Source organism: Azolla caroliniana, unplaced genomic scaffold (genome assembly GCF_043228905.1).
Source record: "Azolla caroliniana isolate FFs.n. ecotype wild unplaced genomic scaffold, voAzoCaro1.0.p SCAF_10, whole genome shotgun sequence".
Classification (NCBI taxonomy): Eukaryota; Viridiplantae; Streptophyta; class Polypodiopsida; order Salviniales; family Salviniaceae; genus Azolla; species Azolla caroliniana.
The window spans coordinates 3,311,513-3,336,539 of record NW_028230445.1 but is presented as its reverse complement, the minus strand read 5'-3'; the positions used below and the strand labels follow the sequence as shown (position 1 = coordinate 3,336,539).

The window sequence follows — 25,027 nt, the reverse complement described above, 5'->3', positions numbered from 1 at the left end:
TCACGGTGCACAACTTAATACATCACATTTTATTTTTTAATGGGGGGTTGCACAATGTTTTTGAATAAACAAGGGGGATCATAATCCCTCTTTCTTTGTTATCTTTTTGTGTGTCTCTCTTCCCAACATCATTCCTTTGAACTCCTCCTATTTCATCTGCATTCAATCCACCATTAGTACGAGTCATCATTCTAGATAAGGTAAAAAATAGAACGAGAGAAAGCAAAGAGAGGAGAGAAATAATCTAACAAGTATGTTTAGGATGTACCAACATACCTTCAAACATCCTACACACATGCGTGCATGTCACAATAAAGTGAAATTTGACATGAATTTTCTACTATGTATATATGTACATACATGCATGTCACGATGAAGTTTAAGTTTATATGAAATTTCAACTACATACATAGTGCATACACACGAATGCATACATATAGACATACCCACATACATACATAGGCATATGTAAACATACATACATGTAACAAAGGAGTTAAATCAGAGATATTTTTCAACTATCGTTGTACTAGGGTTGTATCACTAACATAACATGTCAACTCAATAATTAAATTTATTTATTGCATTGCATTATCTTATTCAACACCTTTTTCTAACTAAACGTGTATAAACATCGTACATCTAACTAAAATCGAAGCCCTTTTCCATGACGAGAATTGATTCCTTGCAACAAGTGAATATAAGTGAAGCTTATAAATTTCCTACATTAAGCACCCCGTCCCTCCCGTTCCTTTCACTCTCTCATCTTTTCTCCTGCTCATTCTCTCATTCATTTTCTATTGGAAAATAATAATAATTGAATTTACCAAGAAAAAATACTTCTATTTGGTTTGCTTTATATATGCTTGATCTTTGGCAGACCCTTTCTTCTTGCTCAAGTTTGTCTATATTCTTCTTACAATGGCCCGACATTTTCTTCTTCCTTGATCTCTTCTACATTTTTGTGATGATGGGTTCCAGAATATTAAATAACGCAAAGAAAATTTGTGGACAATTTGCACCAAATTTATTAAGAGATGCTTGCTCAAATATTGTACGGAGCATACACTACTTTGAAGTATTTATGACCTTTATATGTGGATATACTTTGTTGATTGGCAACTATAATATTTTCTCTACTCATAAAACATATTATAAAAATTAATTTGTAATAAATATCAATTTATTGAAGGAAACATACTTTCAAGTTTGGTAATAAACCCATGCGTAGCCGCATAGCCAAGCTACAACAACCTCCTATTTTTTGCGAAAATTTAGCTATAACAAGTAACATATATATACACACACCCACATGCACCCATTATATGTGTGTACACACACATGTCATGTAGGTACATTCTTCTTGTAGGTAGATAAAATAAAATTGTTACAATTTCTTTTGTTTATGTTCAATATAAGGTTTTATTCATTTGTCCCTACACCATCTCCATCTCCATCTCCAAGTAATATACAACCTCTTATGTTTGCCAAGCATGGAATAATGGATCAAATTGATTCAAATAATAGTGAAATGCAAGACTATCTTCAATAGAGGATAATACATTGGTGTTGTTTACGTATAGGAGACGCGAACAATCGGTAAACCAAGTTTGTCAACATGAGTCTTCAAATATTTTGTAAAACAATTTATCACCTATAACTTTGCAACATTGATCATTAGCAAGCGTACAATTTCCAAAAACACACATTTAATATTACCTCAAGTTTATGTTTGATGTTATAATGTAACCTATACGTACATGTCACATCTCTCGATGAGGACGATGATGAAAGTTTGATGATCTCCCATGGTTGTGGCAGAACCTCACAATTTAGATAAGATCTATAGCAATAAGAGCAAGAAGTTTGATGTCCCTTCGTACAATAACAAAGACATTAGGATATCATGTTTTTGTGTGGGACCTTTCAGTCATTTTTACATATATATGATCGAAGGCGATATGGAATATGGATTGGTACATTGTTTCCCATGATGGGAAGCTTTTTCATTTTTCGGGCAAACTTTATATATGGTAGCCCCATTTACAACATCTGTAGATGTTAGCCATGGTTTATTCGTTGCACAATGTCTATGTGTCTATCCCTATTCAAAGGTTGTACTAAATATTTATTAATATGTTTTAAAAGCACAAAACATTTTGTGAACCTATGTATGCATGTCTTACATGGTACTAAGTCCTCACTAATGTGATAACCAAATAACATAATATATGGTCTTTGTGTAAATGCAACCTCTTAAACCTGACATGGCATGAGACTTAACCTCTTTGTTGTTGGATCATTTTCTGTGGATTAAGAAATTTGTATTAATTATACTTGGCAAAGACACGATCTAGCTCCAATCCAACAACCATTGTATACAATCTCCTAACAAGGCCCATCATATATATGCATCTAATATAGATAAATACATATATGCTTGAAATTCTTTAATTAATAAGTTTGTCCAAATGAAGTCAACCCATTCTCGTAGACTAAAAAAATTGTTCAATCATTTATTAGATCCAAAAATTGCCAATGGAGAAGATTATTGGGATATCACAAAGAAGCATAATCTCATGGGTATAAGCATAACTAACAATGAGACAAGGTTTTCCTAATACTATGATGAGTACATGCGGGTTAATTATAAAAGGAATGAGGGTATGAATCGAACATTACAATTCTATGGTGTGAGATAAACTTCCATTACGACGTCACTGTGGCACTGTATGCACATTGTTGTTGTCGTATGGCACTTTATAGGTTGTGTGGCACCACCACAACAACGCCCTCATGGGATGGTGTTGCTACGGTGGGATTCTACAATGTTGCCACAAACGTTGTGCCCTTGTGGGTCATTAACACCATGACTGTCACAACATTCTAGTGCTCCCCCCTGCCCATCGCATATTCATTTAGTCATACCCCATACATGGTTGGCTAGCCCACAACACATCAGGCACCACATGTGGCCTAGGGCAGTTCAGATGAGTGGTGTTGCTATGGCGGGATTTTATAGTACCACCACAAAGTTGTGCCATTGTGAGACATTAACACCATGACGGGACGACAAGTTGCAAACAGTGGCACCACCACAACAACATTCTAGTGCTTATCCCTGCTCATCGCATGTTGATGTCAGCATACCCCATGGTTGGCTGGTCCACACATACGGGGCACCATGTGTGTCCTAGGGTAGTTCACAAGCACCCCCCCATTCCTTTGAGGGTGTTCAGAGGGAATACAACCACCTAGGAAATAACAGGCAAATAACCACCCAGGGGCCAGGGCCCAAGACATAATAGGAGGAGGCCATAACAGTGTCCCTGTGGACAAATAACCACCTTCCGGTTCTTAGAGGAGCAAAGTTGTCCCATAGTACGTAATATACTCGAATGCATTGGCAAACACTCGGTTTCATACGAATGAAAACGAATGAGTATGTTTTCAAAACATTCTCATGTATTATTTTTTTAACGCTTTTTACCTTAAAACAAATTTACCTTATATGTAATAAATAATGAATATAAAACTTAAAAAGTATGGTATTTACCATACGTCGAGGGTGTTTATTATACTCGAATGGATGTAACATTCGCGAATGAAGAGTATGGTACGTATGGTTCATACTTAGCAAACAATTGAATGTTCTATCCTCCATACCTAATTGTTGTCCTTATGAGGTTTAGGGTTTTCCCTAGGGAGGTCCTACCATTACTGGTCTAGGGTTTTACAGGAGCACGAGATGGTGTGGTTTCAGTGCGAAGACTGCGGGGAGAACCTGAAGAAGCCAAAGCTACAGAACCATTTCCGGTGCTGCTCTGCTAACAAGGTACTTTATCGCAGATTAGATTTTGACTGTGTTTTCTCACAGATTAGATTTTGTTTTAGTTGTGAGGTAAATTAAGAAAAAAAAAGTGGGTTTGAATTTTGTTGGGATACATTTTAAATGGAATTCCTATCATGTCTTCATCAAACTCGAGTGCATGATTAGTTCTTTTGGCCATTTATAACGTGAGTAGGAATGGCACGTGTTTGTTTTCAAGTTATACTCAAATGCAATCGTGAATTTCCTCTTCTTTGCTCTCAACAAGCGAAGATTTGTCATGCTTATTTTGCATTCCTATTTCACATTTTTTTTTATTCTTTCAGAGTTTGGTTAGATCCTTTCCATTTTCTGTTCCTAGGAATGTCAATCCTCATTTGTGATAATGTGACCACCACTAGCTAGAGAAGCAGTGGGGAGCTCATGGGTCTAGGACAGCACAAAGTCAGCTAGGTGATATAAGAAGCATGGTCTTGCAGTTGCCATACTTTTTTGCCATCACAGGGGAGCCGTTGGATAGTGGCTGTGATCTGATCAAGTGGTTTATTTGATTTATGTTCTTAGTGAGATTGTAGATAGTGGACCCGTTAGGGTTCACCTCAGATTTTCCATGTGATTATGTTGGTTTCACGTGGTTTCGTGTTGTGATTGCGTATGAATGCACGTTTTGACTGGCTCTCATGACCTTTATATTGATTTTTCTTGGGTTAGAAGTTCTGTTTGTCTTTTCTATGTTAGCTGGAGGTCTTTGTCACAACCTAAGCTCGCCAATGGTTTTAATCCATTATAGGGATGCAGAAGTTTACAATGTTGTACTTGTTGGCAGTGGGCAGTTCTATATTGGGTGTTGCTTCAATCATTTTCCTCTACATTTCAAAGTATCGTTTACTTTCAATCTCTTATTTATATTGAAAGCTCAAATTGATTTCATTTATGCTCGTGGTGTTATATATACTCTGTATAATATTCATCTGGGTCCATGGCAGGCAGAACTAATGTTCAGTTCTGATGTGTCAATATCAAGCATTTGAATCACCTAAGCTAGATTTCCTGTACACCCTACTATTATATCCTAGTGTTACAGCAATAGCATCATGTCAAATCGCAGTAAGTGGAGAGCCAGCTGATAGGATATCAGTATAATGTACAACTGGTTGATCAATGATAAGTTGAAGATTTTTTTTCTTAATCAATTTCCACATGCTGATACATCTAATGAAATGCCATTGTAGTTATGTGGAATTCTTTTCATACCAACAATACCTTCAGTTGTTAATTTATGGTTATTAAACTGTGTGCCTTTGTCTTTCCAATATGCTTCTGGTTTTGCAGCTTTCATGCATTGATTGCGGAGTCATATTCACCCAACAAAGTGTTCAAGGGCATACACAGTGTGTCTCAGAAGCGGTATGTATAAGGGAAATTATTGACATAAATTACAAGGCAAACACTGTCGTTTTTTTATCAGATACATAAAATGTTTAAGTTTTGAAAGGGAAAGTGTGTACAGAATAATGTCAAGTGATGTTTTCTGAGCTGTTTAAGATTTGAAAGGGAAAGTGTGTACAGAATAATGTCAAATGATGTTTTCTGGATGTTATTTCTAGATTTGCACTTAGCAATTATTGTGTGTACTAAATTAGAAAAGGTATATTCTTTCCTTGTTTATATATTATAATGCTAAGCGGAACATTTAGAAGGTTACCATTATTAGTTTATTGTTATAAAATATTAAGGGTTCAGGTGGGTCAAGTTTCAACTTGGGGAAGGGGAGCACATATTGAGATATAATCGTTATTTTATCAAACTAAATTATTTTGCAATATCTTTTTCAAATGTGTTGAACAAAGTGGTCAAAATCTGGTTCTATGTCCCTATGACACACAAAATCATTTGCTATAGCTTGTGATGATGGATATTTCAGATTCCATGTTATTGTATGATACAGGTAATGTGATTTGATAGGTCAAGCTTTTGTATGTCAAGAGGGAGAATACCTAGTTATGTCAATCTGGATTCTGACAAACGTGATAACTGATCTTCGAGCACCAAAAATCTTGTTACTGACTTCTCTAGCGTTTATACATACCCATAAATGCAAATATTCCCCCGAAGATAATACTATTGAATAATTAATAAACTGTCTTTCAAAATTTACTCGAGACATTTTTCATGTTAACTTCATGTAAAAGAATATTGAAGCTTGCCTACATTCTTTCACAGGAGAAATATGGGCCCAAAGGTGCTAGTTGTAAGAAGGAAAACGTACAAGCTCCTGTGAAGGAGTATAAATCAGATGGTGTTGATTTAAATCTAGGGCTGTCAATAAAACCACCATGGAATTGCAGGTATAAAATCTAGACCAATTGATTTTGATACTAGACAAATGCTGCTTTTTGTTTGATCTCTTAAGATTACAAGATTTTTTACAATCAGAACACATCAAAAAGCGGTTAGCTGGTGATTCACTGAATAATATGCTTCCATGGATGTGAAGGTGCTCCGTTGTGATTAGGAATGTGACATTAGTATTAAAATGATCATCTTTCATGGGAATTTCTTCTCTGTTATAATATTTGGAAGTAAAGTATGATTGTTTTGGGGTGGCTTCATACTAATTCAAAGGTACAATGAAGAATTGATCTTAATTCAAAGGTTTTTGTGCGCTTTTGGAAGAGAAGATGCCCAATGCTATCATATATCTTTATTATTTCTGGGAATTGGACAAGTTTATTGAGTTTTCTTGTGATATCTACTATCAACCGATAAATGAAGCAGATAAGGGTGGAAATGAGGCAACGAAGAGATGAGAAGATATGGCAGTATTGTTAAAGCATATAATGGTGCTTTACATATTCAAGCATTGTAATACTTTCATAGAAAATATGGATCTGGGTTGCAGTCAATCAAGTAGGGGTTGTGAGGATTAATCTTCGGAAAAGCTCAATGACTATTTCCGCCAGTGCTCATGTAAAAAGGTAATGGAGCAACAAATACATTATAGACCCATATGCTAACCCATGTTCTATTAGAGGACCTTTAGAATTGAACTTTGTCCTTCATAATCAGAAAATGTTGAGCTGAGAATTTTGTTGAATAACTTTTTCCTGTTGAGGTGAGATAACTGTCTGATCTTTGTTGGTGAACTTTCAGCTTCTAAGCATTTTGGTTATCTTTAGATTTCATCTTTCCCCTTACATTTAATTTCCTTGTTTGATGCAGTATTTGTAATGTTAAAGCCACTAGCCAGGAAACTTTGATGCTACATTCACAAGGCAAAAAACACAGGTCAAAAGCAAGATCTTTATCTTTAAAGGCCACAAACAGTGGCGATTTATCAACTACTGTTGCACTAACTCAAGTGCCTATACAATCATCATTATCAATAAATGGAAATGCTGCGACAGTTTGTTCAGGTGATGAATTGGTACAAGAAAAACAAGATAATGGAAAACCTGAAGATGGATCATTGAGAAAGGAAGGTACGATGGTTGATGGAAACAATAATGAAAGAAAAGCTGGTGGAGAGAGTAATTTACCTGCTTCAGAAAAAAAGAAAAGAAGGAAATCAGAGAATAGGTCAATGGAAGAAAATAACAATAAAAAAGTCAAAGGCTCCAAAAACATGGAAAGTTTAAACAATGATCTTACAAAAACAGGGCATATGAATGAAAAAGCTGAACTGTTAGATGAGCACGTGAATGGTAATCATGTTTTATGTGATGTAAGCAAAACTTCGTTACATGAAACAAAGCCAAAAACTATCAAATGGAAAAAGCTTATAAAGAGGACTTTACAAGCTGTGAGTGTTTTGGTACAGTCTATTTGAAAAAAGGAAAGAAAAATAACCAGTTTTCTGACCACATCTCATTGGGTCTTGACAGGCTCCTGATTGCAATATGAAATTGAAGAAATTTCGGAAAACTGTCATTTCACTTGCAGTGCAAAAGATTGGAGAACCCGCAGATGAAGCGTCCCTTTTAAAGGAGCTAGATAATCAGGTATACAATATTGGAAGCCTAATTTTTCTTTCTTCACATGAAAAATATGAATTCAGGCTTCTTGCCATAGTAACTGTGAAAATGTTAAAGCACATTGAGTGTGTAGCTCAGCTTAAAATATTTCCTTCTGTTTACATAGTTGGTAGGCAATTGTATTGATTCGTTTCTCATTGCTAACGAAAATATATGGGAATTCTATGGTGCTGACTTCAATTTTATAATTCAAAATTCAAGTTATTTGTTTTGTTCCGTACGTGCTAGTCCTACAGATTTTACATTTGAAATTCAACTGATTTGTTCATGACACATCATTTTCCCTGTAGTTTGTCTAATTTCTAATCGGAAGTAATTTGTTCATGATACATCAGTTTCTCCTTTTGTTTGACTAATTTCCAATCAGAACTTATTTGCTCATGACACTGCTCTTTTTAATGATATTGCGTGTCAAGTGTACTGGAATTGGAAGCTCTTTCTATTGATGGAATTTATCTTTTATCTTTTGTTAATTTTTTGTATGCTCTCTTCTTAGCATTAATAACTAAACCAGTGAACTTTCTTAGACCATATTCAATTTGGTTTTTTGCTGGGCATAATGTATCTGAATTTGGATTTTTCTTGTGAAATTTGTTCTAAACCATTCATGATGTATCATTGGCATTTTCAGATTCAATTGTTTGCAAAGCTTGTTATGGAGGGAAAGAGGGTATGGCTTCAAGGCTAGCACTATGGTGGTTTCAACTACGCAAAACTGCAATGCTTGAGCTACATTCATTTGTCATGTCTTATTATTATATTATTTGCGACATTTTCTGATTCATTTTTGCAGATTTGTTTTCCAAATGGAATAGAGTTTTGTTTTAATTTGTAGGTTTGGGTGGCATTTTGGAAGAGGGCCATTTTGAAGTTGATAATGTTTTGATAAAGCTGTGTAGATCAAGCTAGAAAAGCGTTTAGACAATGTTTTCAGTTTGAGAGCATATGCATTAACCCCTCAACTAATTGTTTTTTTCTCGAGCTTGTTTCCTCCCAAAATCTTGAAACTATGCTTGTGTTTTCTTCTTTAAAAAACTGGCTTTACTAATCCAATTTCCCCTCATCAAATGTTTCAAGTGATAGCATTGATAAATTAGGGTGCGATTCAAAAAATCTTCTGAAGAGAAATATGATCTTCACCTTGGATTCTATCATTGATGAGAAGTTAGGTAATTTAAAAGTTTGAAGGGCTATTCAATGTCTTGTTTTGAGAAATCAACCTGTAAAAGTTTGAAGTACTTTTTCTTCAGATTTAGTTCCTTTATTTATTGTTCATATAGTTTATTCATGTAATTCATTGGCCTTGATGGTGGGGTTTTAGAGGACGATCTAGAGGAGAGGCAGAATGTAAGTTGATAGGTCGATAGATGAAGAGTGCCATGGTCTTGAGCATATATTTACGTATCTACATTTAAATAAACTTGCTTCTTTTTTTTGGCAAGTCAAGTAGAGTGTGCTTAGCTTGTTTAAAGACCACTTGGTTGTGTTTGAGGGGCTTTGACAAGGCCTACTATAATGGAAAGTGTGTTGACATAAACAATTGCTTCATCCAAGTCATTGAAGTGTATCATCAAGCTTGTAATGATCAACTATTGTAAAATTGCCTTCATTTTTTGTGACATGCTCAACAACAATCAATTGTATTATGCTAATAGTTGTTCAATTCGAGCCAAGGTTAGCCATGAACTAGGTCAATTAGATTTTGAGGGCCTCTATGCTTTGGTTTATCATTGCAAGCTTGTATAGACTTTGAGCATGTAACCTTTTAGTTTCATCAACCTCCTCTTGTAATGTGTTGATCAATGTGTGGTTTTGTGTGATGAAGCTTTGAAGCTCTTTATGGGTAGTTGTTAGTTGAATTTATTTTATTGTGATCTACGCACATGATTTAGATGGGTTCATCTTTTTCCATCAATCTTGCATGCCATGCTTGTATTATCACCCTCAAGGTCCTTAGTGGATGCATCTAATGTTGTAATTTTGTTGCGATTGTGTTTAATAAGCATGATGACCACTTCATGTTCCATTGCTAAGCGGTCTTCTACATTGTGTTGTTGTAACTCCTAGGTGATTGTTTCTTCGTGCCATCAAATTTCATTTGGACTCTTCATGTCAACCCTCTAGAAAATGCCACTCTACCAGTTCTCATTATACGCATTTCTAACTATCAACTTCCTCTTGAAGTGTTTGCCTATATGTAGTCCCCATCTCCATAACACAATCCGTGGAGGCCATCAACTATGCAATATTTATGATTGCATTGGCTTTTCCATGGTGTTTGGTGGAAGTGCAAGTTAGAACAATGGGTGAAATTAGGATGTTTGAGGGACTAGGGCAAAGTGATGGGTTAAAAATTGCTTGTATGTCGATATGGTGAGGGGTGACTTTTAGGCCATGAGGTGGTAAGACATGAAAGTTGACCATCTCAACTATAACAAGGCTTCTTCTTCATGGCCATCATGAGTTTAGGAGGGCTGCAAAACCTCCATTAGGTTGCCTTCTTTGTGTAGTGCACATGATCCTTCCACTATCACCCCGATTGTGTGAGTGGCCTTTGTGGGCGATGTAGTTGCCACATTTTATTTGTTGTTAGGACCGAGGAAGTTTGGTGGCCTTCTCATGGGTGCATCGAAGGCGACGACCATCAATTCAATACTTGGTGGCACCTCAGTTGTCATTTGTAGTGGAGTTGCATTCTCTCAAAGTTTATCTCTCAAGTTGCTCTGATGTTGTAGCCATCAACTTCCCCATGTCTATGTGTGTAATATTTCTTCAATGTCAAGTCCGCGGTCCACCTCCACGCATCGTGGCAGGGTTATACCGCAGTGTAGAATGGCAGGGCTGAGATTAGCTGTGACTTGACTCAGCCTGGTATTTGTGGTATGTATTTGAAGGTAGATTTTTGACACATGAGGGGTTTGGTTCGGGTGGATGAATGCGGTTCTTTTGCCGGTCATCAAGAGGCCCCTCCAAAGTGTATGTGTATGTGTGTTGATGGCCGGCAAATTATAAGGCCTTTTGGTCCTTGGAAATCCTATGACGCCAGAGTGTCCGCACGTGCTAACGGGGAAGTATAAAAACTATTGCTCTCGGGCTAAGAGAGAGCGAGCGTCTATCAGAAGAATCCTTTTCAGAAGAGATTGACGATGGAGGCGGAGGCGGAGGAGGAAACTGCGATAGATGAAGTGCCCGCAGTGAAGAAGGCGGAGGAGCTCAGACCTAGAAAGCCAGGGAAGAAGCGTCTGTCTGTCGTTCTTTCCATCCTCGTTTCGTTCTTAGTTGGTATGCCTTTGTTCTGTTCCATTTTTCCCATCGACGCAAAAAACTGAATGTGTATATATACAATCATATATGAGAGCATTCTTAACGCATAAGGTTTCTTCTAAATTTCTTGGCTTTAACTAAAAAAATGGATAACGTTGATGTCATACGAGATTCACTGCGCCTCTGATACTAAATCTAGCACTTGCAAATGGTAGAAAAAGCTTGAAATTTAATGTTATATATCTAAGCAAGTCCAAGGACATGCCTGTGTGTATAAGTGCAGTATAACAAACGAAAAAGTTGTTATAACAATGACACGATTATAACAAGAACATAACTTCTGCAATGTTCTAATCCTTGTGGATCCTTTAAAGGATCTGTGTATTTCATACTAAATCTTAGGCTTCAAACAGTATTGGAATCATGAAACAAAGGTATTTTTCATTGTGTTGGATGTTGCACAGTATGATGGGAGTGGAAGATTTTGCAAAAGAAGTATTGAGTTTGTGACGCAAGTATTTGTTGTTCTAAAATTACAAGGTGATAGAGGAGTATAACAAAGATGAAAAGAGATTTTTGCAAAGAGTTGGTTATTGCATCATAAGTGGAAGTAAAACCTGGCAAAATTGAATTGACATGGTGACCTAAGGCTTTTTGTAAAGGGCTGGTTATTATGGAAGTGGAATGCATATTTCTTAAATAGGCTCTACTAAAGGTAACAAGCACATGAACATGACAAAGATGAAAAAGGGATTAGAGTTGGATATTAGATACATACATGGAAGTGGATATTGAGAAACTTTTTTTGAAACAGGGCTTTGTTGTTTAATTTTTACGGAGGAGGAGGTGTCCATTATTGGATACTTTCCTATGAATATGTAAAATCATTGGAAAATTACATGTGATTCACTTCCTGATTCTAGATTATTATATCATGTTCAATACCAATAATGTAATAGTCCATGTTCTTGGTTATATTCGATACTACAATAGCTTATATGCTCCATCATTCTACAAAAATAATTTCACTGAATTTGTAATAATGTAGTGCTCAATCCTTGGTTTTTTCTATATTTACAGGTCTTCCATTTTGGCTAAAATCAACAGAAATATACCGGACTCCTCTTCCGTATGCTTCTATTGAAGAGCATGCTCAGAATGTCATGGGATCATCACTTGTATTCCCTTGCTTTTTTCAGTTTATCTTTGTTGAAAAAAAATCAATTCATGATGAGGAACTGATATTGAAAGATCTAAATGAGGTTGTAGAAAAACTATATAAATCCATGCACTACCTTATCATGGAAAATAACTCTAGCTATGGTGGATGTGCCTCATCTTTTGGTGTTATAGCAAGACTGGATGTAGGCGATCGGTGTTGGACGGTGGGAGATTCAGAAGGATTTCCTGTTTGGCCTTGTGGTTTGGGGGATTCAAACCTTTATGATGATGTGAATCCTGATCATGTTCTAGACAATTACCTGGATAGCTATTCTTATGGAGTTTCCACTCATTCCCAAGATCATCCATGGTCAAACCTTAGGACTGGCATCTATACAATATTGAGTATAAACAAATTACATCTTGGGATAACTGATGGAAATAACCTGGCTCCATCTTTGAAGGCAGTGATTGGAAAATATCGACATGCATGGATAATGGGAACTAGGCAAGAAAATTTGGTAGGGGATGAGGAGATAGCTTTGATGTCTGATGTGGCAGTTAGATTTTTTATGAATGGTGGAAGTTATCAACATCAAAATAGAGTAACCATTGAAGAAAAGGGTGCATCTATTCCTCTTGCTGCAGATGGAAGGGCTATTCTTTCATTCAGTTTGCTCAATGCTCAGCCGAAGGATTGGATTTTTGATTGGTAATGGTCTTTCATAATTGATTTACCTAGTTGTAATTTTTATATATTGTCATTTAGACTTGGAAACATGTATTTCTGCTGATTGCTTAGCACAAAGAGCCAATATCTGGTGCTGGTGGAAAATATGAAGATTGTAAATTTCGTCCATGGACAGCCTTTTGGCTACGTAGATAACGTCAATAGTTGATGTCTTTGCATGGACTATATACATTATGCAATGTAAACTAAAAATTCTACTAGAGACTGTCCAAACATCTATGGATCATGTTTCATGATCAACCGATTCCTTGTCATTATTATCTTTTGTGACTTTGAAAGAAAGACATGTATATTGGAAGCCTGAAATATAACTATTGGGCCATTCTAAATCTGTGATTTGCATTCCACTTCAGAATGTTTTGTGGAAAGATACCGGATGCCTTTGTCGCTATGTTATTTCCATGAAAGTATATTGGAGTATTGTAAATAGTGCATTTAATGAGCTCAAATTATTCAATTAAACGGCATACTGAAGTGCACATATATTTTATTGCAGGGATTTTAATGAATTGGAGGAACACTTTTTGGCACCTGTTGTGGAGGCTCTTAAATCCATTGCTGAATTAACTGTTGAAAGCCAGGTTAGATAGCACTGAAATATTTGTTGACATTGGATACATGATAAAACATGTTTCCCATTTCGGCAAAATTGTACGCTTAACCACTAAATGCTATGGTTATTGATTAAAATGATAACGGTTATACATGTTATGATTGTAGGAGCTTCCAAGCTGTAAAATTATCTCAAGCATGCCAATGTCTGTGTCATGGTTATCATAGGATGGAGAGTGCTGCTCCTGGGTTGAGCTCCTTAGATATTAGACATCTCTAGCAGGAAATCCATATGTTTGATAGGGGATTTGCACATGGAGTCAGGCTAATGCCATAGTAAGAATTATGGGTCTGATATCTTTCCAAATCCTGATCTTGTCGAGGTTTTCATTTTCTGCACATCTCAAGATGTACAGTGCCCTTATTCCCCAACTATATGTACCGCCCTAATTTTTCAGCATTTCCATCTTTTAGAAACCTTGGATTAGGGATTCAACATTTGTTAGCCTCCTAGGCATGCATCAGCACATTAGAAGATTGTTTTTGGCACTTCTTTTTCTCCAACTATACCTTTTTATGATGTATCACCACAAAGAGTATATAAATGCATTACAAAGGTCAAGGATATGCCAAATCATAGATTGCCACAACTTGCTGGAATGTGGGATGTAAGCTACAAAAGATACACAAGAGCACAATTCTCTCATCTAATTGGGTAGCTGACATATAAAAATGTATAAAAAGATTGGATTCGGAAGATCTCCTAGACCTTCAAGTGCAGCATGTAGTTATTGAGGAAAGTTTAATGCAAACAATAAGAAATGGGAAGGAGAGTAGGCTGGCTAAACACCAATTTATTCAGAAGACAATTGATCTGTATAGTTGTGTAGTATATAATAGTATGCTAGATTTGGATCCGTTCACACCCATAGATGAAGTAAGACAAGGATTGCCAAAGTCATTGCATAAAACAGCCGCAAATGCCTTTCCCAACACAAGGGGCTATGCCTCCAAACTTGGTAATCATACAAAATAGTTGGTATCATGAGGAATATCGTGATACAAGGAGAGGCTTGCATCACAAAGTAATTTGGGGTATTTATACACACAAACAAGCTAGAGCAACCTTCTAATGCCTCGTGAGGAAGAAGAGAGATTGTATTTTGCTAAATTTGAAGATCATTTGTATCGCTTGTTCCTAGGACAAGAAAGTAAAAGAGCATGGAAATTGTGTAATGAGGAGGGGCAACCTGCCAACCAACTGACCTCACCTCACGTGTGGTATGAATATTTGAAGGTACTGTATGGTATCCTGGGACAGCCTCCGCTTCCCCAACCGCATGGCTCATGAGTCCACCTTTTTTACTCTAGAAAACTTAAGAAATGCCATTGATTGGTCACAATTTGAGAAGGCCTAGGATCATGATGGATTGGTTGGTGAACACTTTATCTATGCCTGTGACATCTAGCTCCATTGTAAGCACATATCTTTAATAGAGCTATGCTTGAAGGTTTCCCTACTTATATGGATAGAACATATCATTGCGCTAATCCTCAAGAGTGGAGACCTCATGAGCTGAGCAACTATAGGACATTCATGATTGACTATTACGTGGCTAACGTATATGGCTCAATACTAAAGTCAGAATTGAGTATATTTGCTGCCATTCAATTGGACATGCAGGCTTTCAGAAGGGTTTTACAACTTTGGATCATATAATGACCCTCTGAGCCCTTACTGAGGAGGCAGAGCCTTTGTGGATTTCTGAAAATCCTTTGACATTGTCTTGCATGCTTGGCCTATGCAAGGGCTAGAAGCCTTGGTGTCCCTATAGATATGCAATGGGAAATCTATGCACTGTACAAATTTGTGTTAGGAAAAATGCGGTCTCCAATGGTTTGTTCGAGGCTGTGGTTAGCACAATTGGAGCTATTCAAGGATGCCCACTATCGCCCACTCTCAAATTGGAGTGAAACAAGGATGCCCATTATTGCCCACTCTCTTCGGTCTCTATACAAATGAGGTATCACATTACATAGTGAGATTTGAGGGTCTGGAAGCATGTGTAGCAGGTATAACGATACAAATGTTACTATATGCTGATTATATTCCGCTGATTTCTGACTCTTTGGAGGGACTATGAAGACATTGAAATGCCTCAAAAGTATTTTATACAGACAAAGGTGTGTTTAAATATAGATAAAACTGTAGTGATAGTTGTTTAGCACCAATAAACCATGGGTAACAAGATCAGAACTAGAATTCTTCTTGGGAGAGGAAAATATGGCATACACATGATCCTACACATACCTCGGGGTAACATTTACAAGGCGTAGGTTCTCCTTACAGGAGGTTGCTTGTGCCCGACTTTCTTGTGGATATGCAACCCATGGTGCTCTTGAAAGACAATTCGCACATTTGCAATTCCAAGATCCATGAACTACACTGTGGCATAATTGATATGCTAATAGAGTAGAAGCTAAACCCAACCTTAACAAGGCAAATAACTGGAAAAATGTAAAGAGACCTTTAGTCTCAATGAATGCTGACATGATAAGGAGCAAAGCGTCGGTGTCCCATGATATAATTCAAGTAGAGATGGGAGCAGCTTTGATGATTGACATGTACCCAATGACTTTGGAAGATCCTTAAAGGAAGGTACTCAAGGTTGGCACTAATGTCATTAAAACAACTTTTTGAACATGGAGACAATCATTGTTGGTATGCTGAAATGCAACAATTGTTGGGAGTCAAATGGCATAAGCGTCTACCCCCATTCCAATATAGCTTGGATTGTCCCCATCTAACATGACCAAAGCGAAAAAAATTGGGTGATCCGAACTGATATTATTAATTGGTAGGAAGATGGTCAACTATAAGACACTTTTTACACACATCGGAGTATGGATTCATCATCAGGCCATCTTATATGGACATACATGTATCTTATATGCTGCGCATTGTGATAGGGCAGTTGCAAACTTCATCACATTAGTTAGAGATTGAGGTAGTCAAGTTTTTGCACGAATACCTCTGGAAGAAAGAATTTGCCAATTGTGTCATCAGGGAGTGGAATCTAAAGAATAGTATGTTTGTCACTGTAGTGCTTTTCGTGAAATAAGAGGGGGTTACTCTTTCCTCTTTAAGCAAGGCTTTGGCCCATTACACAAGGTAGTGGAATATGAGAACCAATGGTGCTTGGGCTTTTCTTGCTAGAACTTAAGGGATAACAATACTGCCACACAAGCTCATCAACAAAGAACAATCACAACTTTCTTTAGCTCATCATTCTTACTCATGCTACAGGTCAATCAAGGGCTACATAAATGGGCTCTTGACCAAGACATAACAAAGGGGTTACAATAGATCCGACAATAGAAATTTGTTGTGCATGTAGTTCTCGATGCATCAACCACAATCTTACCACCCTTGTTGTTGACAGATAAAGGTTGTTATCTCTTGCCATCGCAGGTACTTCCCTCGCTTCAGAGACCTCTCCATTTTGGATTGACCAATGCTATAGATCTTTTGTAGAAAAAAACGACAATATATCTGACTTGGGAATCATACCTATACCCATAGAATGAACCATACGTATCATACGTGCATTTGCATTCGAGAATGATTCAATCAAACGTGTATGGTAAATCATCTCAAAGTTGGATTGGATTGACTAGGGTCTATATTATATATTGATTCACCCTCAATCCTAATAAGTGGACTCTAATGCATTGTGAACCACCAACATAAGTATGGTTGCAATATTTGCATTGTATCACATGCACACTTTTGGGATGCGAATCAAGACATCTCTATCATCCTCACTTTAGAACTTTACAAAAAAATGAGTATGAACTATAGAGATTGAATCAAAATATGTCATTATAAATTATAATCAAACATTCAAAAACTCATAAAACGTATATTCGAGAATATGAAGAAAACATGACATAGGTAGTAGTAGCATAACAACTTTCCACTAGGGTGACCTAATTTCTAATAACAAAGAAAAAAAATGAAACGATCAAAAACTCATAAAACCTATATTCGAGAATATAAAGAAAACATGACATAGGCAGTAGTAGCATAACAACTTACCACTTGGGGGACCTAATTACTAATAACATGACATAGGCAGTAGTAGCATAACAACTAGAAGAAAAAGGGACATGACACTAACATAAAATTTTGCCATGACACTAACAAGAGGATATGAGTAAGTTGGGAATTGAACCCAAGACACAAGTAATAGTAGCACAATAACTTACCACTAGGTTGTGCTTAGTTGTAATAAAAAATAAATAAAAGAAAAAACCTATTATAACACTAACATAAAATTTTGCTATGACATGGTACTAATGAGAGAGAGAGAAAGAGATGAGAAAATTGGGAATTGAACCCAAGACATAAACAACAATAGCATGACTCCTTACCACTAGGGTAAGCTGAATTGTCATGATAATAAATGAAAAAAAAAGGAGCATGTATTTTTCCCATTTCAAACGTGTTCGTTTCCAAACGTTGGAATGCTTGCACGAACACGAATATTACATTCTATGCCTGTACCTATGACAACATTCTTTAGTATGTTTTTATTGTATTTTCTTCTTTTACGTCATAATTTATTTTGATTTGTTGGTCTCTTTTTGGTCTTATAGGCCATTTAGGCCTCTTAAAAGATGTTTCTTTCTTCTTTCTTTATACAAAGACACCACCTAGAAGATTGAGCTCATGTGTGTATACCTTGTTCACACATAGAGACTTTGTGCTTCAAAGCATGAATATCCTTCCTTCGGAGGGAGATACACATCAAGAAAAATTGTATACTTGGGTTCCATGGGTCAATGTTGGCCATTTTATAGATGCAAAAAACAAATCCACAAAATCCAACTATTTAATGTGGAAATTTCGAATTTGTTATTTTTGGGCGAATGAGGCTCAAAGGATAAATCCTCATGAATTACTTGGTCTTTTGATAGGCACTGTTTTGTCAGAATGTTGACACCATTGGGACAGTCGACACATAGGCATATGAAGTAGTATGCTTTATGACTATGAAAAGTCCACAATTGCATGCGGCTAATCTAGCACACTTACCCATAGATAATGTTTTGGAATTTGGAGGTACATGCAAGAAGGATAAAAGCACAAGCATGCCTATTATGATTGGCATAAAAATGCACTTTATATTGAACAATCTCAATATTTTCTTGTGCATTATGCAATATTTCTTGCATATATCTGAGAAACTTGTGTACTCACCACTTCATCTTGATGAAAATTAACATCAACATAAAAGGGCTATATCTGATAGACGTATATTTAGAGCTGTTTTAAGCAAACTCTAGTAAAGGAAGATAGTGTTCCCATTCTCTAGGCGTCTTCACCAAATAGGTTTGAAACATATACTCAATAATTTGATTGAATTGTTTAGTTTGATCATCTCACTGATGAGTATCCAAGAAACTCATGCTTAAAGTAGTTTTCAACTTTTTAAAGGCGTGAGTCAGAAATTGACAAGCCAATTCATGAGCTGATAATGTGGTTTCAATTGGTATTAAGTTTGCCTAATTTTGTTAGCTGATCAACAACCTATATAGAGTTATGAACTCTTTATTTTAAGTAGACTAAAATAAAATCCATAGATGTACTTCCCATTTGTTACTAGGAATATCTAATGGGTGTGAAAAAACTGCAACTTTAAGCCGCTCTACATACCGTTTAAATTAGCTTTAGAATTTATCCCTAAGGTATGCCTATGCATTTGTCACAATTCACCAAACTTCTGTATTGGCAGAAATGGTATCTTGTGATTGATGCCTTGCTTTAGATTATGTTAGAATTATTTCAAGAAGGGCCTTTAATTTATGTAGAATTCCTCTCAAAGTAATTGAATTGCTCATTTGCAATGTTAGAGCAAATTAGTAAGCTTGTTTCTTGCAATGACTTACCTCTTCTGAAATTTCATTCCTCAATCCATGTGTGTGTTTTCCATGTGCGTTTTATTTGTCCATTAAGATCTTAATCTATATATGCAGGTCTTGTATTATACTCCAAGCAATGTGCAATCAATTTGGGATCCTAAGCTACGAAAGCATGTTGTTTTATCCAAGGACATTCCCTTTTTTGTAAGTCATTTCTATAAAGGCATGAAAAAATGTTGTGTGGCAGATACTGAATCAGACGCCAGTTTCTATTGAGCACCTGTAATGTTCTAGGTGAGAGATTGCAGACTATTCTACATGTGATTTGAAGATATTTATCCATGTAGGTGAATGCAAATGAGTGGCATTTAGACACCTCTAGTGCAGCTGCTGGGCGCTCAAAACTTCTGCATTTTGCCATGTAAAATCTAGTGGTACTTATATTTTTGTAAAAATTTCATGCCTTTGATATTCTTTTACTTTGCTAGTATGTGAGACTGCTTGAAAGTGCTGTACTGTCTTTCCGAATGGAAACAAAAAAACAAAAAACTGGATTGAGTTACCAAGAAAGCGAGAATGTTCAGCATTAGGTAAAGAAGAAAGTGTAGTGTCATTCAGAATGTTTTATTCTATATTTCTGAAGAATCATGTCTGTTGATGATCCCAGTATTTTCAAGCACTTAGTATTAATGTGCAACAGTGCCCGTGTCTAATATACCATTCCAATTTTAGTTATAATTATGATATTCCTGATGCATGATTTGAATCTTTTCTTTTTGAAAGTTATGTTTCGCCAGGAGATGAATGTCCTCTCCATTTGAAACACAAAGATGGAAGCTTGTCAAAAACAAATGGGTTCACGTCGCCTGTATGTATCATATATCCAACTGCATATTCATCTTAATTACTGCATGAGAACATTTAAATTGTATTTTTCCTAGGGTTGGGGAGGAGTTATTATATTTAATCCTCCAAGATGCAAGAGAAAGTTGAAGGAACCAATTCAGCATTTATCTATCGGGGTAAGAATCCTTCCCTGATACCTGAATCAGCTTAGCATACTCAAATTTTACCTTTCCTCTCTAAAATCATGTATATGAGTGCAGAACTTGACATAGAGTGATGCATATTTATGCAGGACTTGGAACCTGTCATGCTTGTTGTTATTGCACAAATTCGTGAATTATTTGGGTTACCGTCCCTCATATCACTTAATGAAGATGATCATTTTGTTTTGGTTCCTGCTATCAGCTCTGGATTTGCTAACTGGTACTTATGATATCTTATGATGGTTTAATAAGTCCCCATACATCTAATATGAAAATTTTATCATAAGATTTTATTTTTATTGCTTTTTTTAAAGAAAAGTTGTTTCTAATATATTTCCAGTAGGAAACTAAAGAGATTAGAAATAACAGCCAGATATTATATCTATCTGATTGGAAATGCCTTTAATACTGAACGGTTGGATTCATACATCAAATAAATTCTTGAAGTTTGCCTCTGTCAGGAGCTACAAAGGCGCCTGAAATGCATAAACAAATGCTTCCTCCTTCCTTTCTTTTGTATGAAAAAACTTTAATGAAGTATGAACTGACCATGAAATGGTAAATTCTGAAAAATGTAAGACGGGATAGGGATAACTACAGCAAGTTTGATGGGAAAGAAAGGTAGATCTATTAACGCCTGTTAACTGGCCAAAATGCTTACCCGACTGGATGAGGTAAATAACTCTAAATTAATAGAACTATGTAGGGTACCAGAGAATTTCATTAGCTAAGCATGCACATTCTGAACTTAGATGGACAAACTTTTGCCTCGGAAAGGTCTCCAACATGGGCCAGTCTAAGATGGAGAGGTTTCTGAAGCAAGAGAAACGCCTTTGTTGTCTGGTTATAATGGCGCCTTTATTTATTGATGACATGGGTGATGGTTTAGATAGATGTGCCCTATATGCATGACTGATTGCGCTTGCCCAATTTATTATAATTAATTCCTTTTGAGTGTTGTGGACAAGACCCTACTTATGCTTGACTTCTAGGATGAGGAATGATGTAGTGAGTCAAAGCTTTTTTTGAAATGGCAGTAGCATATCCCTCATATTTCATAATAAAACATGTAAAATTTAAATAATGTCCCTCCGATTCCACACCCGATGACACAATTGGCAGATGTGGTCCTTCTGTAGATTTGTGTGTGTATCCAACGATCTCAATATCTAACTGATGTGAAGAGGGTATGAGCTGCCATATCACACTACTGAGCATATGGGATAGATGTGTATTCATATAAGTGGGCCTGATTATAAATCCATCTTGTAATGTGCAAAAGTATTCATATAAGTGGGCCTGATAAATGCTCTTTCATCAGCCAATTTAATGGCATCAGTGTGAACCTCTCTAGTCTTTTCCAAGTTGGTTAATCCAATATACATTGGAACAAGGATAGTGTACTTATATTTAAGGGATGTGATTGGAACCATTCTTTCATTTCAAAATATCAACAATGATTGTCTCCATGTTCAGCCAGCTGTTTTGATGAGATAAGTGCTGTCATAAGTACCTCTGCTTTGGGAGCTCACAAAACCATATTTGAATGTCCATCAAGCATTGTCGATGCCAATCCACTACTGCCTGCACTTGATCTAGTGCAAATACTCATGATGGGGAGTGATGCTCTCAATGCAATTAGGCATAGTATTCATGTAACTGAGACTTGTGATTTGTCCGCATGTCTGAAAATGCCTATATCACTCTTCACCATGCAAATGTATGTTACTTTGTAGGATATTTGACACGATTGTAAGATCATCTAAGGCCCGATTTGTGATTTTGGGAATGATTTGTTTAATATTGTGAATATCAGGGAGCAGGATGTACTTGTCCGTAGACGAGCAATTGCTGATATTAAATCATGTGCTTCTACATTGAGGTCACTTTCTCATTTGGTAAGATTTAGAGAATTTTAAAGCATTTTTCCGATTCTTCTATTTGTGTGTATTTGCTTGAGGATCAAATTTATCTGCCTGCTCACACCATACTGTAATAAGAATAAGGGAAGATTTATTTGGAGATTGGTTCAATCATTGCTAGTAAAGTGTTGAATGTGCACATATCTTTAAATGGTGAAAGCCACATATAAAAGAAGGTGCTGGGCCAAGCACATATAAAAGAAGTATCCATGTTGTCAGGTGCTGGGCCAAGGAACACTCTGCACTGGCTTGTAAGGTCATTGTATCCCCTCAGATTCTGCCTCTTTAAAAAGAGGTTCCTCTCTGTTAAATGAAGGGCCCATTTTTAGGTGTTTAGTTCTTGGCATCAAACCCCAGAAACAATAATGATATCCTGAAAATGCAGGCCATTTGATAACTTTCTTTCTGTGGTACCAAAATGATGAAGTGCCCAGTGCTGCATTGTAAATGTCTCTACTCTCAGATCACAAGGAATTATCCTTCTGCATCAAAATTTTGATATGTTTGGGCCCCTCCAAGGAGAGCTACTTGTGAAACAATGCTAGATAGGAAGGTAGTAGTTAGCCTTAGCAATAGAAATGTGTGTTAAATAATAAATGAATTGATATGCATCTGAATATGCATGTGGAATGGATATATTCTTTACTATTTTCATGTTATTATGTCAGGTTCAGTCGCTTCCAAACATGGTAGTAATGGAAGAGATTGGTGATCAGGTATCAATGATGTGTATGTGTTTATAGTAATTTTTGCGACAGTCTAATGGGCTGATCATTTTGTGAGCGGATGGATTTTGCAACAGGTCAGGAGCTCACTCTTGGTTGCAGAAGCTGCAGAAAAGAATGCATCATTAGGCGCTTATTTTGTTGCTGCAGGTCATAATAATAGATGTCTTTTGGAAATTACTTGAATTGTCTCATGATTGGATTTAGTCTCTGGTTTTCTCGTTATCCAAGATAGTACATGCAGGGTAGTAAATATGGTTAGATCAGGTCGTTAGTATGCTCCCATGTTCTGCCGAAGGTCTATAGTATTAAGCTAGGTGTGTAATACTAAATCGATGGTGGTTAATTAGTGGAATTTAAGTTCTATACTGATGATGAAAGAGAGATTAGTTTTGATTATCGATGGTGGGATTTGGAAATATCGATGGTTTCTGGTTCTATATTGGTGATATTGGTTGTGTCTGGAAGACTGAACAGCTCCCATATCCTTGCTCATTAGCTTTGTTACATATATATGTACGTATGTACGTACACACACACATGTACATGATGTTGCCGTGTTAAAATCTCTCTGGTTGGGAGTTTTAGAATAAATTAACCTTCTGTGCTTTTCAATGTTCTGTATGTATTTAATTCCAGATGCTGCAAGGAAGGCAAGAGCTTTGGCGGAGGAAGCATTCTTTCAACCATCCATTATGTCCCATCTGTATCTTCCACTGGAGCATCATTTTGCTATATATGCAGTAATGGTCTTTCCAATACATTATGTTTTAAAGTTATCATTTATTAGAGATGAGATAATGTATGGCTTATATGTAAATATGCATTTATGATCGATGCTGGTGTTGCACCAGCCATTTTTTGTGCCTGTTCTTTTGCATACAGTTCTGGCAGCAGTTAGAGAGGGTAGGAGGTACATCAAAGGAAGAAAAACCTTCTTATTAGGTCAACAAAAGCGATAATTGTTTTCAGGCTCTATATAGCTTTCAGCAAATATGGCAAGCTGTTCTGCAACCATCCTTTCATTATTCCCCCATTCAATGATTTTGTTGTGTGCATAGAACCATATGCCAATCTTGGGTATATATTTCTTTACTTGAAGGATAAAATCCCACGATATTCAAAACGTTGATGCTAAAAATATCCTTTATGGATTGTTTCTTCTACTTAAAAAGAGCAAAAAGGGTGACTTGTGGGTGACTTGTAGCCCCCCCTCTCTTTGAAAAGGTAGTGATGTATTTCTATCCAAACTAAACAAGCTTACAATGGAGAAGGTTACTGCGAAAAACAAAGGGGACATCATAGCTAACAAAATGGAAAAATGTTTCTCATTTCTTTCCCGAGGCCTATCAGTTTCATGGATCATGTTTGTTTATGCGTAAAGAGAACCAACTAACAAATAGTTCAATAACAATTGGTCAAAAACTTGCTAGCTATAATGGTAACAATTTTTTTTACTAATCATTATGAATCGTGTTTATAATATCATTAAATGTTTGTGTTGTATGCATCTCAAAAAACTAAGAATGAGATTGCTTGAATTGGATGTCAGGGTTGTGATTCGAAGTCAGTATATCAGGATTCAGGGTAGAGCACTTCTTTCAGCTGAAGCACTTTAATCTAGGTTGTGATTTTATCTCAAATTTGCAAATTAGTTGCTACATGTTCAAACATAGGAGTTATACTCTGAATGGGCGTTTGGGCAACCAGTATACGTACATAGTAGAGGATATCATGCTCATGATTGATACGCTATGTATCTTGTAGAAATTATGTCAATTCCTAATGTTCGTGGGGTATCTTGCAAAGCCATTG

At 36.4% G+C, this 25,027-nt stretch overlaps 2 protein-coding genes and 1 long non-coding RNA gene across 3 annotated transcripts; 2 read left to right on the top strand and 1 right to left on the bottom strand.

Annotated features, from left to right (window-relative positions):
- Nucleotides 1-3,821: 3,821 nt before the first annotated feature.
- LOC147858716 (zinc ion binding protein) lies at nt 3,822-8,689 on the top strand. Its single transcript, XM_087326366.1, has 7 exons — nt 3,822-3,835; nt 4,656-4,707; nt 5,162-5,236; nt 6,053-6,177; nt 7,052-7,631; nt 7,714-7,830; nt 8,495-8,689. The coding sequence occupies exons 5-7, from the start codon at nt 7,089-7,091 to the stop codon at nt 8,549-8,551; spliced, it is 717 nt and encodes a 238-aa protein (XP_087182492.1). The 5' UTR covers nt 3,822-3,835; nt 4,656-4,707; nt 5,162-5,236; nt 6,053-6,177; nt 7,052-7,088; the 3' UTR covers nt 8,552-8,689.
- Nucleotides 8,690-10,976: 2,287 nt separating this feature from the next.
- LOC147858714 (GPI transamidase component PIG-S-like protein) lies at nt 10,977-24,550 on the top strand. The gene is made up of 13 exons (XM_087325854.1): nt 10,977-11,145; nt 12,208-13,000; nt 13,536-13,620; nt 19,631-19,720; nt 19,864-19,937; nt 20,300-20,384; nt 20,458-20,538; nt 20,655-20,785; nt 22,382-22,463; nt 23,156-23,203; nt 23,290-23,362; nt 23,852-23,955; nt 24,067-24,550. The coding sequence occupies exons 1-13, from the start codon at nt 11,010-11,012 to the stop codon at nt 24,172-24,174; spliced, it is 1,890 nt and encodes a 629-aa protein (XP_087181980.1). The 5' UTR covers nt 10,977-11,009; the 3' UTR covers nt 24,175-24,550.
- On the bottom strand, nt 20,870-22,005 carry LOC147858715 (uncharacterized). The gene is made up of 3 exons (XR_015530357.1): nt 21,865-22,005; nt 21,677-21,814; nt 20,870-20,951 (listed from the first exon to the last, which is right to left on the bottom strand). It is a non-coding gene; the product is annotated as an uncharacterized LOC147858715 (long non-coding RNA).
- Nucleotides 24,551-25,027: the final 477 nt, after the last annotated feature.

Bases quoted from the DNA above. Each gene is read 5' to 3' on its own strand.
- LOC147858716 (XM_087326366.1), top strand. From the start codon at position 7,089: ATGCTACATTCACAAGGCAAAAAACACAGGTCAAAAGCAAGATCTTTA. The intron at 7,632-7,713 runs GTGAGTGTTTTG...GGGTCTTGACAG, and splicing joins TAAAGAGGACTTTACAAGCT to GCTCCTGATTGCAATATGAA. The intron at 7,831-8,494 runs GTATACAATATT...TGGCATTTTCAG, and splicing joins TAAAGGAGCTAGATAATCAG to ATTCAATTGTTTGCAAAGCT.
- LOC147858714 (XM_087325854.1), top strand. From the start codon at position 11,010: ATGGAGGCGGAGGCGGAGGAGGAAACTGCGATAGATGAAGTGCCCGCA. The intron at 13,001-13,535 runs GTAATGGTCTTT...ATTTTATTGCAG, and splicing joins AAGGATTGGATTTTTGATTG to GGATTTTAATGAATTGGAGG. The intron at 23,204-23,289 runs GTATCAATGATG...ATTTTGCAACAG, and splicing joins TGGAAGAGATTGGTGATCAG to GTCAGGAGCTCACTCTTGGT.